Consider the following 15133-nt stretch of genomic DNA (forward strand, 5'->3'; position numbering starts at 1 on the left):
TTTTATGTTATAGCCTACAGTATAAATACATAAATTAATTAATTGTTTAATTAATTTTAACACTTATAAAATGCCTATAATTTGATTTGATTGTTGAATAGTTTATTCAGTTTTCTACTGTTAGAATCAAATGAGAGTATCATTATGAATGAATTAATGCTGATAATACTACCATTTCAGAGAGAATTCTGAGAAAAAATGTGAGTTAATATGGTCAGTAATTTAAATAAATAATTCTGAATTAATGAACAACAGTTAACTGACAATAGCCTATACTTATTGCCAGTCATCAGTCAGTGTAGGCTATAATTAATACATGGAAAAAGAAGGTATGTTTTATAAATGCAGTAGAAAAACGAGATTAAAAAAAAAAGATATTGTAGTAATCCAGTAGGGAAATTATGTGATAAACCTCAACGAAATAAAATAAATCCTTACTAAAGCTGTCGATACCCTGCAGTTCAGGAAGGATGTCGTGCACGCGCACACGCTCTTGTCAGCAGAACAGATACAGCTCGCGCTCGCAGACGAACATCACGCGCTCATTCTGAATTAAAGTGAATTAAAACGTCCTCGGTACAAGACTGGAGTTATTCGATTTAAGGTGAGACTTCGATTCAATCTTGTGTCTTCATGCTATGGTCATTTACTTAATCTTTAGTCAGTAAACAATGAGAAGTTTACTTCTGTTTACTTGTTTCAAGTGCAATGTATACACTTTAATTTTCAAAATGACGTGTGGTCATTTTGGACAAACAATATTTTGACATTTATGACACTGTTGAGGTGACACCCTACAACTAATTATAATTTGCCATTGCTTGTTTTCAATACTTCACTAAGTATAAGTAAATTAATATATATTATTTAATGTCTAACATCTAAAATATGCATCAGTCATGTATATGATCAATTCTATAATGTTTGTTCATGTTTAGGTTTAAGTACATTGAAAAATTAATAAAGCAAGTAATAGTGAGTTTTAAAGTGATCTGAAGTAGAGCACAAATGTCCTTTTATTATCTTTAAGACAAGTATGTACATATAAAATAGATCTATTCAATGTTGGATATACCTTATTCAAATAACTTTGTAGATAAATACTACAAATAACTTTAAAAAAAATTTTAAATAGTCAAATTGATTTTACTCTTAATCAGGGTCAGATAGGGAGAAGTATTTAACTTGAGATGTTTGCTTCATGAATGCTCTGTAGGTAAAACTAGGCAGATTTTTAAAACAGCAAACACTTGTCAAAAATGATTTTTATGGCTCCTGCACATTCGCCTGAGGCTTTGATGATTTTGTCAGTTCTGTTGGACTCAGCAGGATTTTAAAATTAGACACTTTCCCAAATCACTTTCAGAGCAGCTGCACAAATATATTTCATGCACTCAAGTCACATTTTGAAATGTTTCTCAGGGCTCTGTCTTAGGGGATAAAAGTCATCATATTTACATTTACATTTATGCATTTAGCAGACGCTTTTATCCAAAGCGACTTACAGTGCATTCAGGCTATTTTTATTTTCTTAATAGTATGTTAATGGTATATTTGAGGTTTCCATTAGGATCCCTTACCCCAGAAAACCCCAAGACTGACACTGTACAGTCCATCTATGCTAAATGTTTCTCTTTCTGGATTTTTTCTCAGAGTTAGAGCCAAGCGTCTCAAATGGAGACAGAAGCCATGGATGTCCAACAGTGGGACGGAGGGCAGGGCAGCGCACCGGTCAAGTTCATGTCCCAGGAGAGTCATGTCCACAAGACACAACCACAGGCCACCTGCAAACCTGACGTCACAGGTGAGAGGGATGCTTATGAAGCAAATATTTTTAAGCTTAATGGGAGAAATAGCATTTAAAATTGTCATTACATTTATACGGCAACATTTCTGAAAGCTTTTAGACAAACATAAAGGAATAGTTCACCCAAAAATGAAAATTTGCTAAAAAATTACTCACTCCTGGGCCATCCAAGATGTAGATGAGTTTGTTTCTTCATGAGAAATGGATCATTTAGCATCACTTGCTCACCAATGGATCCACTGCAGTGAATGGGTGCCGTCAGAGTTCAAACAGATGATAAAGACATCAAAGTAATCCACACCACTCCAGTCTATAAGTTAACGTCTATCCATAATATTGCTTTCTCCAGTGAAAAAGTCATTTAATCTGAATCAAGATAGAAATATGTACAGATTGCACACTCTTTACCAGTGAAATCCATTTAAAACAAGTGTGTTGATGTGAGAAGACAACAGAGGATGGACTTTTTTTATGGACTGAAATGTGACAGTTTATGCTTAAACCTCTTAATGATAGATTTGTTTCTTACAAACACACAGCTTCTCCTTTCACAAGATTGGTGTGGATTACTTGTGGATTAGTTTGATGTTTTTATCATCTGTTTGGACTCTCGTTCTGACGGCACCCATTCACTACAGAGGATCCATTGCTGAGCAAGTGATGTAATGCTACATATCTCCAAATCTGTTCTGATGAAGAAACAAACTCCTCTACATCTTGGATGGCCTGTGAGTAAGTACATTTTAGGCAAACTTTAATTTTTCGGTGAACTTTTCCTTTAAATAATTGTATGTGACTGACAGGTCCTGTCCCAGCTGAGATTGTTGACAACGGAAGAAACGAGTCCCTGACAGACAGTGTCTCAACCAATGATGATGCTTTACTGCTTCCTGACCACATACCTACAATTTCACGCAAAATAGAGAAAGGCAACGGTATTTACGTTTTTATGCATCAGAAGGCAATGAATAATTGAAACAAATAATTCTACCAAAAATTCTAATCACTTGCTAGTTCCGTGAACTATTCCTTAACACAAGGCATAGAATGCAAACATAGTTATAAAACTGATGATGCAGTTAATTTATGATAATTTGTTGCAAGTGAATATATATTTTATAAACTGTAATGTATTCAAATGTCTTATTATCTAAACTGACCACGTTTCAGTGAAGCCCAGTATTCCCAGTGGCTCTGCTATAATTCGTACTCCTCCGGCTTCTTCATCAGGAGGATCGACGCCGCGCCTGACAACACAACAGAAATGCAACGGACATGCAGAGTGCAATGGACACAAACACCCTCACAGAAAACACACACCCTCCGTTTCCTGGAGCCAGCAGCGCTTCAAGGCTGATGCCTCGCAGATACAGAGAGTAGCTGGAGATGGTAAGAGTAAAACTATTTGCCCTTTCAAAAATTCTATCTATTGGTTCAACCCATAGTCAAACCGTCAACCATTTAGTGTCAATATTTTAAATGTGTTTTTAGAGCACGTGGGGCATGTTTGAAAAGAGGCCTCCACCCACAGGGCCATTCGTAAATATAGGGCCTGGTCTTATCTTTCAGTGACACTAGGACGGGCCTATGGCTTTATCTTCATGTGTTTAATGGTCTCTTCATGTCAGCACTTGATAATTCTTTCCATTAGGTCAAATGTCTTTGTTTGAGGGCTTGATGTTTTGATAACTCCATGAGTTTGTGGCATTATTTCACATGTTGTGAAGGAATTCATTTAGGATTAAATAGATAAAATAAGCAGTCTATATTTTTTAATGTAGAAAAAAGAAAATTGTTGTGAATTTTCAGAGGGTAATGTAAGTGTAAACTTATACTTTGTAAAATGCTAATAAGACCAGTAGACACTTAAGTTTGATTACTATGATCAAGAAATTATAATGTCACTCTCTTCAAGTTAAAACCACCACAAAAAAAGAGAAGAAGAAAAAATATCACAGCATAACAAGGTCTGGGGAAAAAACTGCAGAGAATAATACACAATTTTCTCAGAAAATGCATAAAACATAAACAAAAATGACTGGATATTCTAATTTCAATAATAGCATTTTGTATTCTAAAATAAAGCTAATATTTGATACATTTATAGTTATTTCTCACTATAAATGATCAGAAGTGTAACATTTATAATGTTACAAAATATTTTTATTTAAAATAAATGCTTTTTTTATTTCTATTCAAGAATCCTGAAAAAGAGGTATCACTGTTTCCACAAAACTGTTTTCATCGCTGATAATAAGTCGCTTGAAATGTTTCTTAAGCAGAAAATCAGCATATTAAAATGATTTCTGAAGGATCATGTGACTCTGAAGAGAGGAGTAATGATGCTGAAAATACAGCTGCACATCACAGAAATAAATTACGATTCAAAATATATTCAAATATAAAACTTAATTTAAATTGAATTATATATTTTTGTTTTTATTGCATTTTGATCAAATAAATGCAGCCTTGTGGAACAGAAGAGACTTTTCTCAAAAACACTATAAATTCCTTTGCATTTCATTTAAGACAGGGTTTAAATCTTTCAAATGATCTGACAAAGCCTAATGAATTATATCATCATTATAGTCACAAAAAGGGCACAAATGGTTTTGAATACTGTGATAATCAAAGTATGTTTGTGGCTGGTTTCAGACTGCTGTGCACACTGCATCCTAGCATGTCTGTTCTGCGAGGTGCTGTCGTGGTGTTCGGCCGTGGCTCAGTGTTTGGCCTGCGGTCTGGAGTGTGACGCTCTCTGCTGCTGTGGAGAAGCGGCCACCGGTGGTCTGGCGTGCTGTGCTGAGGACACCTGCTCTGCCCTGCTGCATTGTGGGATAGTGGAGGACTGTTGCCAGTCTTCAGACTGTCTGGAGATCTGTGTGGAATGCTGCTCCATCTGTTTCACTGCCTAACTGGATTCTCAACAGACTGATATCAACTGCTCAAAAGACTGTAAGCGTTGGGTATATATATCATTGTTATCCCGCATTTTCTATTTATTTAGAATGAAAATGAAGTTGTTGCATCAGTCAAAGTTGGACTGTTCTGTACGAGGTTACTCTCTGAATTCTGACAGGCTTTAAATCTGAAGTGTGTTATTTTTTAAATACCTACAGAATCCATTTTTTAATGTGAAATATTGCTTCGCTTATTGGAGAATCGACCAATGGCGTTAGTTCAGGAAATCTTTTTAATTTTTCCAATTCTGTTTGGTGACACTAGTGGCACAGGAATGACACACTTCATCTTTACCGGGGAAGAGCAAAAGATTTATCACTTAGACTACCGTTTGGAAGTTGGTAAGATTGTGCAGCAAAACATGATTTTTGTCTTATTTTCCAGTACAAATATCTAAACAATGTTAAATCAAGTTACATTTATTTGAGAAGCAAAATTACTTGCAGATGATATTTTCTTGTTTTTGCTGATTTCAGACAACACGACTTAATATCTTGGGTTGCTTCTCAAGTAAATGATCATGATTTAAGAATTGTTAGATATTTGTAAGTGAAAACAACATAAAAATGACTTTTTGAATATGGATGTGGATGTTTCAAGTTTTTACTTGGTCACAAAATACAGTAAAAACAGTAAAATGTGTGAAATATTATTACAGTTTAAATTACAGTTTTCTATTTGAATAGATTTTAAAATATAATTTATTCCTGTGATACAAAGCTGAATTTTCAGCATCATTCCTCCAGTCTTCAGACACATGAACTTCAGAAATTATTCTGATATTCTGATTTGCTGCTCAAGAAACATTTTGTTATTATCAATGCTGAAAACAGTTGTGCTGCCTAACATGTATATGTTTGAAGCCGTGATACTTGTTTTAGGATTATTTGATTAATAGAACTTTTAAAACAACCGCATTTATATGAAATAGCAATTTAGTCTTTACTGTCACTTTTGATAAATTTTATGCATCTTTGCTGAGTAAAAGTAATTTCTTTTTTACTGACCCCAGACATTTTAACGGTATTGTATATATTTGTCACCTATAACAAGGGGGTTATTCAGAAAAAGTACCGTAGTTAATATTCTGCTGGTCATGTGATCACAACATGAGAGCAAATCCACCTTTATGTGGAATAATACTTCTTGCAGTTTATAGTGCTTAGAAAAACAATCTAGTAAGTCATTTATTCTAAAGAATCAATTTTATCTTAATAGTCATTCTCTGTTTTAAAGTAGCATGGCAGCAAAGTAGCATGGTAGCATTCTCAGCACTCTTAACTAAAGCTGGGTGATGCAAATAACCAGTCAGGATGACTATAAAGCGCTCGCATATTCCTCTGGGCATGTTGAATTTCACAGGCTTTCTCCAGATGACTCTGCCCAGTGTTTGTACAGCAGGCACTGCTCTAGAGAGAGCTGATGTTGAGTCCGGCAGAGGGACAAGCTTTACTGACACCGCCTCCCTCCCTCCCGCTGTGGCTTACACATTATAAACATCAACTGAAAATACTGGATCTGCCCTCCATCACTGATTTATTGATTATATATTAAGAAATTAACGATTTGCAATATTTGAAAGTGTGTTTAGAACAAATAAAAGTTTTGTTCAAGAATAATTTTTCATGTAGGATTAATAAAGTATCTGTCTATTGTTAATGCTATCATTCAATCTGTTTAGTTAAAAGCTCATAAAGAAAATAAATTATTAGAATGCTAATTCACTCTAATAATCATATAACATGCATGTGCATATATACTGTATGTAAACTATACAATTTACTATACTATTATATTTCATCATAAAAAAATAATAATAAATGTTTCTCAAGCATATATATTTATTTATTTATTCAAACATGCTCAAGAAACATTTATTATACCTGTATATTTGGGTCAAAGCTTAACAGGTTTTTTTATGCATCAAAACTATAATATAAATAAAGTTTAATACAATAAAATAAAAAAAATTATCTACATTTTAAAATTGTTTTTTTTTCTGTGCCAAAAATAAACATCTGTCATTCATTTTGTATCATGATTTACAAAAGACACCCACTAAAATGTAAATTATAGTTTATATGTAAATAATCTTGCCAGGAATGTTTAGAATAAGACTTATTAGATGATATTAAAAGACTATTTAAGAATCACAGTACAGCCCTCAAAAACTAATTAATTGTCATATAAAAATCTTCACCAATATTTGCCACTATTCTTAAAAACCATAGGTTTTACCTATTTATCCGCAAGAAGCTTTTAATCATTTAAAATATTATAACATTTTATATTTTTATTAAGTACAGGTTAGAATAATTTTACATAAATATGTTTGTAACGCTGAATGATGAAGAAACATTATATTATATTACATCATATTTTGACAAGTTATTTGAAACATTAAAATAAACACTTGCATTTAAATTGCTTTGTATGTATATAAAATCGCTTTATAAACTGAATTTGATGCAGACACCAAAATAGGATGTCTCATCTTTAACAGATACGTTTATATGCTGTAAACCAATCAAGTCGAGTGCATGTGGAGATGGCTGCAGGAAAACAGTGTTTATTGTACAGATGTGCCAAGCGACGTCAACAGGAAGTGGAGGAAGTGACTGGGGCGACAGGATATAGGCCACATGGCCATAAACCAGGTCTGGTTCTGACCCAGCGCTCCTGCCCACTGTTTCAAAGAGTCACTGTCAGTCTTTGTCTGCAGGAAGCAGGACAGGAAGCAGCTTTCAGCATCACTGCACCAAAAAAGACAAAACAAGGTTTTATACATCAAAGCCCAAATGTCACGCTACAGTTGAAGAAGTCAGTATGATAGTGGGTCTGCTCTGCTTAGATGTTACACTAGTACCCAGAAATCAAACTGAAGAGAAATTTAGTTCAGTTGTTCATTTAGTAGATGCTTTTGTTTTAGTGGCTAACAAATGAAGAACAGCAAGCACAGTGTAACTGAGCATCTGGTAAGTCTCCTGTAGTCTGTGACGTCTTTGTCTCCGGGCTGCATGAAGGGCTCGCTAGACGACTGACCACAATCCTCCTTTTGTTCATTCAAGGTTTTGGAGAAGAAAGAGTGCTGACGTCGTGAAGACTCTCACCCATGAAGAACAACAAACTCTGCAGATTCCTCATGACTGAAGAGCACCGCAACATTCAAACGGGGTGAAGAAATAATCATAACTTCCTTTATGTGGCCCTTGAAGATTGAAAGTCACACGTATAACAAGTTTAATTAATCATATTAGTGGTGTTCCTCTTGTTTGAGCAATGCTAGACCAAATAAGGAACAAACTTTCAAAAAAAAAAAAATAATAATAATTTAAATATTATTTTAACTGCATATTTATATATATATATATATATATATATATATATATATATATATAAAATCTTATATATAGATTTTTATATATATAATAAAATCTAAAATATAATTAAGTTAAGCAACATTAAATTAAAATATTAAATTAAAACAACATATTACATAAATATTTTTATTAAAATATAAGTTTGTATATAAATAGATATATTCATAATAAATATAAAAATATAAATTATACATATATTTAAACAAATATACAGGTGCTGGTCATATAATTAGAATATCATCAAAAAGTTGATTTATTTTACTAATTACATTCACAAAGTTAAACTTTTATATTATATTCATTCATTACACACAGACTGATATATTTCAAATCTTTATTTCTTTTAATTTTGATGTTTATAACTGACAACTAAGGAAAATCCCAAATTCAGCATCTCAGAAAATTAGAATATTTTTTAAGACCAATATTATTTTATCTTGGCCAACTGAAAAGTTTGAACATGAGAAGTATGAGCATGTACCACTCAATACTTAGTTGGGGCTTCTTTTGCCCGAATTACTGCAGCAAAGCATTGTTGGGTCTGGCATATTGCATCTTCCTCTTCACAATACCCCACAGATTTTCTATGGGGTTAAGGTCAGGCGAGTTTGCTGGCCAATTAAGAACAGGGATACCGTGGTCCTTAAACCAGGTACTGGTAGCTTTGGCACTGTGTGCAGGTGCCAAGTCCTGTTGGAAAATGAAATCTGCATCTCCATAAAGTTGGTCAGCAGCAGGAAGCATGAAGTGCTCTAAAACTTCCTGGTATACGGCTGCGTTGACCTTGGACCTCAGAAAACACAGTGGACCAACACCAGCAGATGACATGGCACCACAAACCATCACTGTCTGTGGAAACTTTACACTGGACCTCAAGCAACGTGGATTGTTTGCCTCTCCTCTCTTCCTCCAGACTCTGGGACCCTGATGTAATCTGATTCTGGGACCCTGAAAGTAAAAATGTACTTTCATCAGAGAACATAGCTTTGGACCACTCAGCAGCAGTCCAGTCCTTTTTGAAGTGAGACGCTTCTGACGCTGTCTGTTGTTCAAGAGTGGCTTAACAGAAGGAATGCGACAGCTGAAACCCATGTCTTGCATACGTGTGTGCGAATATTGAACCTTTTCACAATATTCTAATTTTCTGAGATACTGAATTTGGGATTTTCCTTAGTTGTCATTTATAAACATCAAATTAAATTAAATAAACATTTGCAATATACCAGTATGTGTGTAATGAAAGAATATAACATACAAGTTTCACTTTTTGAATGGAATTAGTGAAATAAATCAACTTTTTGATGATATTCTAACTATATGACCAGCACCTGTATTAAATATGTAGATTTAAAAATAAAAACATAACATATAACATTAAAGTTATTAACAAGTATAAATAACATGATATTTTAACTTAAAATTGAACAAATAATATTACTTTAAAGGAGCCGTATGTAGGATTGTGGCCAAAACTGGTACTGCAATCACTATAAAAATACTGTAGAGCGGTGTATCCCCTCCCCCTACCCCCTGACTCGAGGTTGCCAGATAAGCTGCAGGATTCAGCAGAAACGTAGGCTGCTTCAATGAGCTTCCAATGGCAAGTGACGAACAGACGTACACAGTAAGTTTTTTTTTCTGTTAATTATGTTTATGCTTCCATCAGAAAATATTGTTAGAGTAACTAAATTACATTAGCAATGGTCATACAGGTCAACTTGCAGCATGTGTAACTTAGTCCACGATATACGTGAAGAACAAATGACGAATAATTTTTACTGAGGTAGCATTAGGCTACTGTCTCAGGCTACGTTTCAAATTGCCATAGTGGGCGTGCAAATGTTGTTTTCCTCAGCATCTCAGCATGACAGAGAAACGGGCTCCTATAATGCATTGCTAATGTTAGCATACGTCCATGTCAGCTAACGTTATGTTACTTTGCACAAACATGCATAACTTTGTTCGACTGTCATGAATATAAGAAATGTCCATTGACATCAAGTACAAGTTAGCCAAGCATAGATGAATCTTACCTGTCCAGGAGAAAATTAGCAACGTTGGCGTCTGTGTTCAAATTCTTCTCCGTTTTCAGCCGTCTCCATCTTTCAAAAGCATCTCCAATACAAATTCTGGTTTTATTTCGGACTTTGTCACAACAAATTTCTGAATTATAACGAGGTCTTTTTGATTTAGTAACATTAGACACTTTTATCCGACTGGAGTTAGGGTAGGTTACAGCAAAGCTGGCAACACGGATCCTGAAACACTACTGACTTCGTGATTGGTAGATAGGTGGAGGGAGGCGCGTCAGGCCAAAACACAAAATGACAACATCAACATCAGTTGAGGACTGCAAGTCCACTTTTTAAATGACAATATCTTGGCCGGACTACTGTTGTCAGTGATATAACTATTTGAAATGAACATGATTTCTTAATGTCTAGTGACACATCAGGGCCATTTTATGATTAATTGAAATAGATTTCTTACATACAGCTCCTTTAAATATATAAATATGTTACAATGTGTTGCGAACAGACAAGCAGAGAATCCAAACAGTAATCCACACAATTCTTTAATCCATAAACACCAAGATAAACAAGACAGATGAGAGATACAACACAATAAGCTTAACGAGACTCGACACTGAACACAGGAAAAGGAAGAGCTGATACAAACAAGCTTAATTAATGACACACAGCTGAAACTCCATTTCATTACAGACAACTTCTTTATTATTTAGGTTTCAATTACTCTGGGAATATGCTTTTTTTTCACACATGGAAAATAATTTCGGCCTGCTACAAAGTGCTAATAAAAACAGCCCAGTTGGCATCTCCTCTCAGAACACAGCGGACACTTCCCGTCCGAGTGTTTTATATCCACACTCCCGCTCCCTGATGAAGGATCAAGTGAATTATTAAAAAACAATCAAGAAGATCTGCCCAGAATGCACTGCAGCACGGACAGGTCTGAGGCTGGGCGCGAGGCTTCATCCAAAACTAACACAGCTGATATGAGGTTACAGAAGAAACAGACACATGAGCAGGGGCGCTGCACAAGATCCTGGGCCCTGTGCATAGGCAGTCCTAATGGGCCCCCTCCCCTTGAAAATATATATTCCAGACTTTTCAAGGGCCCTCTCTTCCTTTGGGGCCCTGGTAATCAGTACTGGTTTTACACCCAGTCCGACACCCCTGGACATGAGGAGAGCTGGAATAACAAAGATATCGCTGTCAGGCAAACAACAGCATGCAGAACAGACACACAACCGGAACCCGCAGGGCGTTTGACAGTTAAACAGCATTCCCTGTAGTCTTACTAACAAGACCAAACTAATTAAGTAACAGGTTTGGTTTATGAAGATACGAGCGTTATTAAGGAATGCGGTGATGTAAGTGACGCACAAAGACGAGAGATGTTACTGCACTCTGCTGGACAAACAATTGACATGACATGAGCAACTTCTGCCTGTCTGTTTGAACAGTTTTAACATTAAAAATAGGGTTAAATAAAACAGTGCACATGGTATTAGGTGAAGTTCTCAAGGGCACACTCTACAAAAAAAAAAACACGCCATCGATTTTCACGTGTGAATAGATTTGTATGTGTGGGTCATATTTCACTCAATATATATATATATATATAAATAATTAAAAAACCAATTTGCTTCAAGAAAATGAAGACTTTTTCGAGGACCATAAACAGTACAAGGTCTAATTAAAATTAAAAATTAAGTCCTGACAGGATATTATTTACTGTATTACAGTAAAGAGAATCTGATGTGAATCATTAATGAGCTCTAAAAGAAAATAAATAATAAACAATAAAATAAAAATAGATAAAAATAAAAGCACATTAGAAAATAAATACATAAACAGACCTGGGCTTGTTCAATTTATATTCTGGGGGGCTAAACTGAATGGTCCTGAAAAGTGGAAACCATATTTAGCATTTTACTTTTGCACGTTACTGTCATTTTTCCAGCCATTTTCTTCTTCAGATGTTTGCAAAAATATAGAAAGTTGCTGTAAAAAAAAAAAAAAAAGACATACTCCTACAAATGCATAGCTGTTTTACAACTTTATTCATATTTTTACAAAAAAGAAAAAAAAAATGAATATATTGAAGTACAAAAAGAAATCTGGAAAACTTGCTTGTTTTAATGTTGTAGAGAATACAGGAATAAACATCCACAGGCACGCTGGACCTACTGAAATACAGAATAAACCACAAACACGTTCCCTTTGCTCAAGTCTGACCGGACAGTGGACATCTACAGGACATTATCAAGTATGAGATGAATGTAAACACGGTCTAATTCTTCTCTAGTCTCCTGAAGTACAGTTATATATGCATTTTTTTTTTTAATTGATAGACATTTTGTAGCTCTCCACAGCACCGACCACAGAACTGATGGCAAGTTTGAGGACATTTCATGAGGCAGAAACTGCACGGTGACCTCCAAAAACACAAGAAATGCCCAAATCCCATCACTGGACATCCAACATGGAGGCGCCAAAGAAATATATACAAAAGTACTTAATTTATCTATTGTGATTCCCAATGGTTACTGATCTTTAGCAGTGATCATGCAATCACAAGGTGGCTGAACACGACCTGTAGAGATATTTAAGACAACAGATGTCTTTACCAGAGATAAAACCATCTTAAAGTGACGTGACGTACACACTGACATAGCATAGATCCAAAATCTAAACCAGTTCATTTTTATATTTTCTTTTCCACAAAAATGCTAGTTAATGTTATTGCATTTAACTAAAATCTACAGATTTTCCCAATTTTATATTTTTATAAAAAAAAAATTCTCCCACCTTGTTACACTTGCGGTGTTACCAGTCAAAAATTAGCACCCTAAAACTAGTTATGCTATTTTATTAACAAATACTGTATCACGTTTTTTAATCAACTTGTTTTCTTTCAGTTAGCACAGGTTTTGTATTTCTTTTTGGCCCTGATTGATTGTAGGCCTCACTGATTGAACGAATGCACTTCAGTTTTTGAGAGAACACTGAAAGAAAACATGTTGACAAAAAGATTGAATCCAGTATTTGGTGATAATATAGCAGAATGAAAGATTTACAAGCAATTTTTTTAAAACGCTGGCCATTTATGACCAGAAACACCAAAATAGGCAAATGATTTCAGCAACAAGGTTTGACAGATTCACCGTCATTAAACTGGCCTGTTTTGTGATTTTCTAGAATGTATTAGTTTAAAAACGTAAATCTTTCCCTCTTCACCAGCAAGGTACGAAAACTATCCATCACTGTGGATATAAATGTCTTTCGGTTAGAATTTTTCAGGAAATAGCGGTGAAAATATATAGTTTAATCTTAAATATATAACATAAGTTGATATATGTAGTAAAAACTATAAACTCTTTTTCAAATATATGTAAGCCATTGTGCTAAATCAGCTTCTAATATATAGATATTGGGGTTTAAGAGGACACATCAACACATCTGAACTGTAATGTTGCATAACTACAGTAGTTTCACAAGCTGCTATTGCTAATGTACACGATAAAACTCCTCCTCCTTTTTTTATATCGTAGTATAAAAAAAAAAAAAAATCAATGCCAAAATCTTAAAAAAGCTATTTTTTAACATGGTCATCCAGAAGTAAATTCAACTTTGAAGTAATTCAATAAACATTATTTTGACTATAAGCATGTAAGACACGCATTAATAGCAAAATGAGTCTCTGTAGAAATAAAAACAGAACTTGTGAATGTTATGATAATCCTAATAAGGGATGTTAGATTGCAGTAAGAAATTCACAATAATGAAGGTTTGATGATTCATTGATGTGATTCATTGCTCTCTGGCAGAGAACAAGAACAATATTCTGAGCTGGAAGGTCTTTGAATGTCAAAGGAAACATGACTGTCATCTGCTCACAGAAACCACTGCTACTTCACTATGAAAGTACTTGCATAGACAGTCTGACATCGGTGCATGAAACTCAAATTAAAGTTAGAGAGGTCGAGATGCGGTGCAAATCAATGGCACAAATACAGTAGGTACATTGTAAACGAATTCCACCTACTTCATCTTAAAGACTTAAGTTCAGCTGCTTATAGCAAATTGGCTGTAAAATCATTTCAGCTTCAAATATATTAAACTGACTTTAAAAATCAAGTTGAATGTTATAACTTCAATGAAGTTGACTTTTTTTTCATGAGCAGAAGTTATGTTGCTATGATTTGTTGATCTCAATATTGGTTTATAATAGAAAGACTCTTCTGACTTTCTTCGTGCCGTTTGTGATCCCTGTAAATCTTTCAGACCCTCGATGTGAAGCTGGTTTTAATTTGCTCAGTAATCAAACAGAAGAAGTTTCACAGAAGAACACAAAAATGCCAGCAGGAAATGAAAGCCGAGCTGAACAGGATGTTCTGTTTTCTGTCTGTTGCTTTTTCCTGAGGACATTAAAAGCAGGTTTAGGAACAGGTTTACTGCCTCCTTTATCAAATGCATGGATGTGCGACGTGCAGATACACACACACACACATTAAAAAAAAAGAAAAACTGTCCCTTTTGTATTTGATGAGCTAGTACTGTAAACACTAACATACAGTCAGCTCCAAACGTCTGAGACATTTAGAATTTAATATTATCTTTTTTTTTTATTACACTATTGTTCAAAAGTTTGGGTTTTTGGTAAGTTTTTTTTATTTTTATGTAAATTTTTTAAAATAAGTCATTTATTTTATTTAAAAAAATGCAAAAAAAAAAAAAAGTTATATTTCTTATTTGAAATAGAAATCTTTTGCAACATTATAAATGCCTATACTGTCACTTTTGATCAATTTAATGCATCTTTTAAAGTATTCATTTATTTCAAAATTTTACTGACTGAATCAAACTTTTAAACAATAGTGTATATTATTAGCATCATACCTGTAAATTAATTTAATTGAAAAACGAGAATCTTAAAATAGTCTCTTTTTAAGTGCAGA

At 34.2% G+C, this 15133-nt stretch overlaps 1 protein-coding gene across 4 annotated transcripts; it reads left to right on the forward strand.

Annotated features, from left to right (window-relative positions):
- Positions 1 to 464: 464 nt before the first annotated feature.
- On the forward strand, positions 465 to 7975 carry LOC132115253 (myoD family inhibitor domain-containing protein-like). 4 transcript variants are annotated; one of them, XR_009425459.1, is made up of 6 exons: positions 465 to 604; positions 1654 to 1804; positions 2611 to 2742; positions 2978 to 3196; positions 4463 to 5097; positions 5299 to 5999. XR_009425459.1 is itself a non-coding variant. In XM_059523633.1 (6 exons), exons 2-5 carry the CDS (start codon positions 1675 to 1677, stop codon positions 4720 to 4722), a joined length of 741 nt encoding a protein of 246 aa, XP_059379616.1. In that variant the 5' UTR covers positions 465 to 604; positions 1654 to 1674; the 3' UTR covers positions 4723 to 4762; positions 7837 to 7975. The 4 variants fall into 4 exon arrangements, 3 of the variants coding, with proteins under 3 accessions (XP_059379616.1, XP_059379615.1, XP_059379617.1); XM_059523633.1 differs by lacking the exon at positions 5299 to 5999 and adding an exon at positions 7837 to 7975 and having other exon boundaries at positions 4463 to 4762; XM_059523632.1 differs by lacking the exon at positions 5299 to 5999 and having other exon boundaries at positions 4463 to 5204.
- The last annotated feature ends 7158 nt before the right edge of the window (positions 7976 to 15133 follow it).

Source organism: Carassius carassius, chromosome 34, assembly GCF_963082965.1.
Source record: "Carassius carassius chromosome 34, fCarCar2.1, whole genome shotgun sequence".
NCBI classification, from domain to species: Eukaryota; Metazoa; Chordata; class Actinopteri; order Cypriniformes; family Cyprinidae; genus Carassius; species Carassius carassius.

Coding starts and splice junctions, on each gene's coding strand:
- LOC132115253 (XM_059523633.1), top strand. CDS start 1,675: ATGGAGACAGAAGCCATGGATGTCCAACAGTGGGACGGAGGGCAGGGC. Junction 2,743..2,977: donor CAAAATAGAGAAAGGCAACG/GTATTTACGTTT, acceptor ACCACGTTTCAG/TGAAGCCCAGTATTCCCAGT. Junction 3,197..4,462: donor ACAGAGAGTAGCTGGAGATG/GTAAGAGTAAAA, acceptor GGCTGGTTTCAG/ACTGCTGTGCACACTGCATC.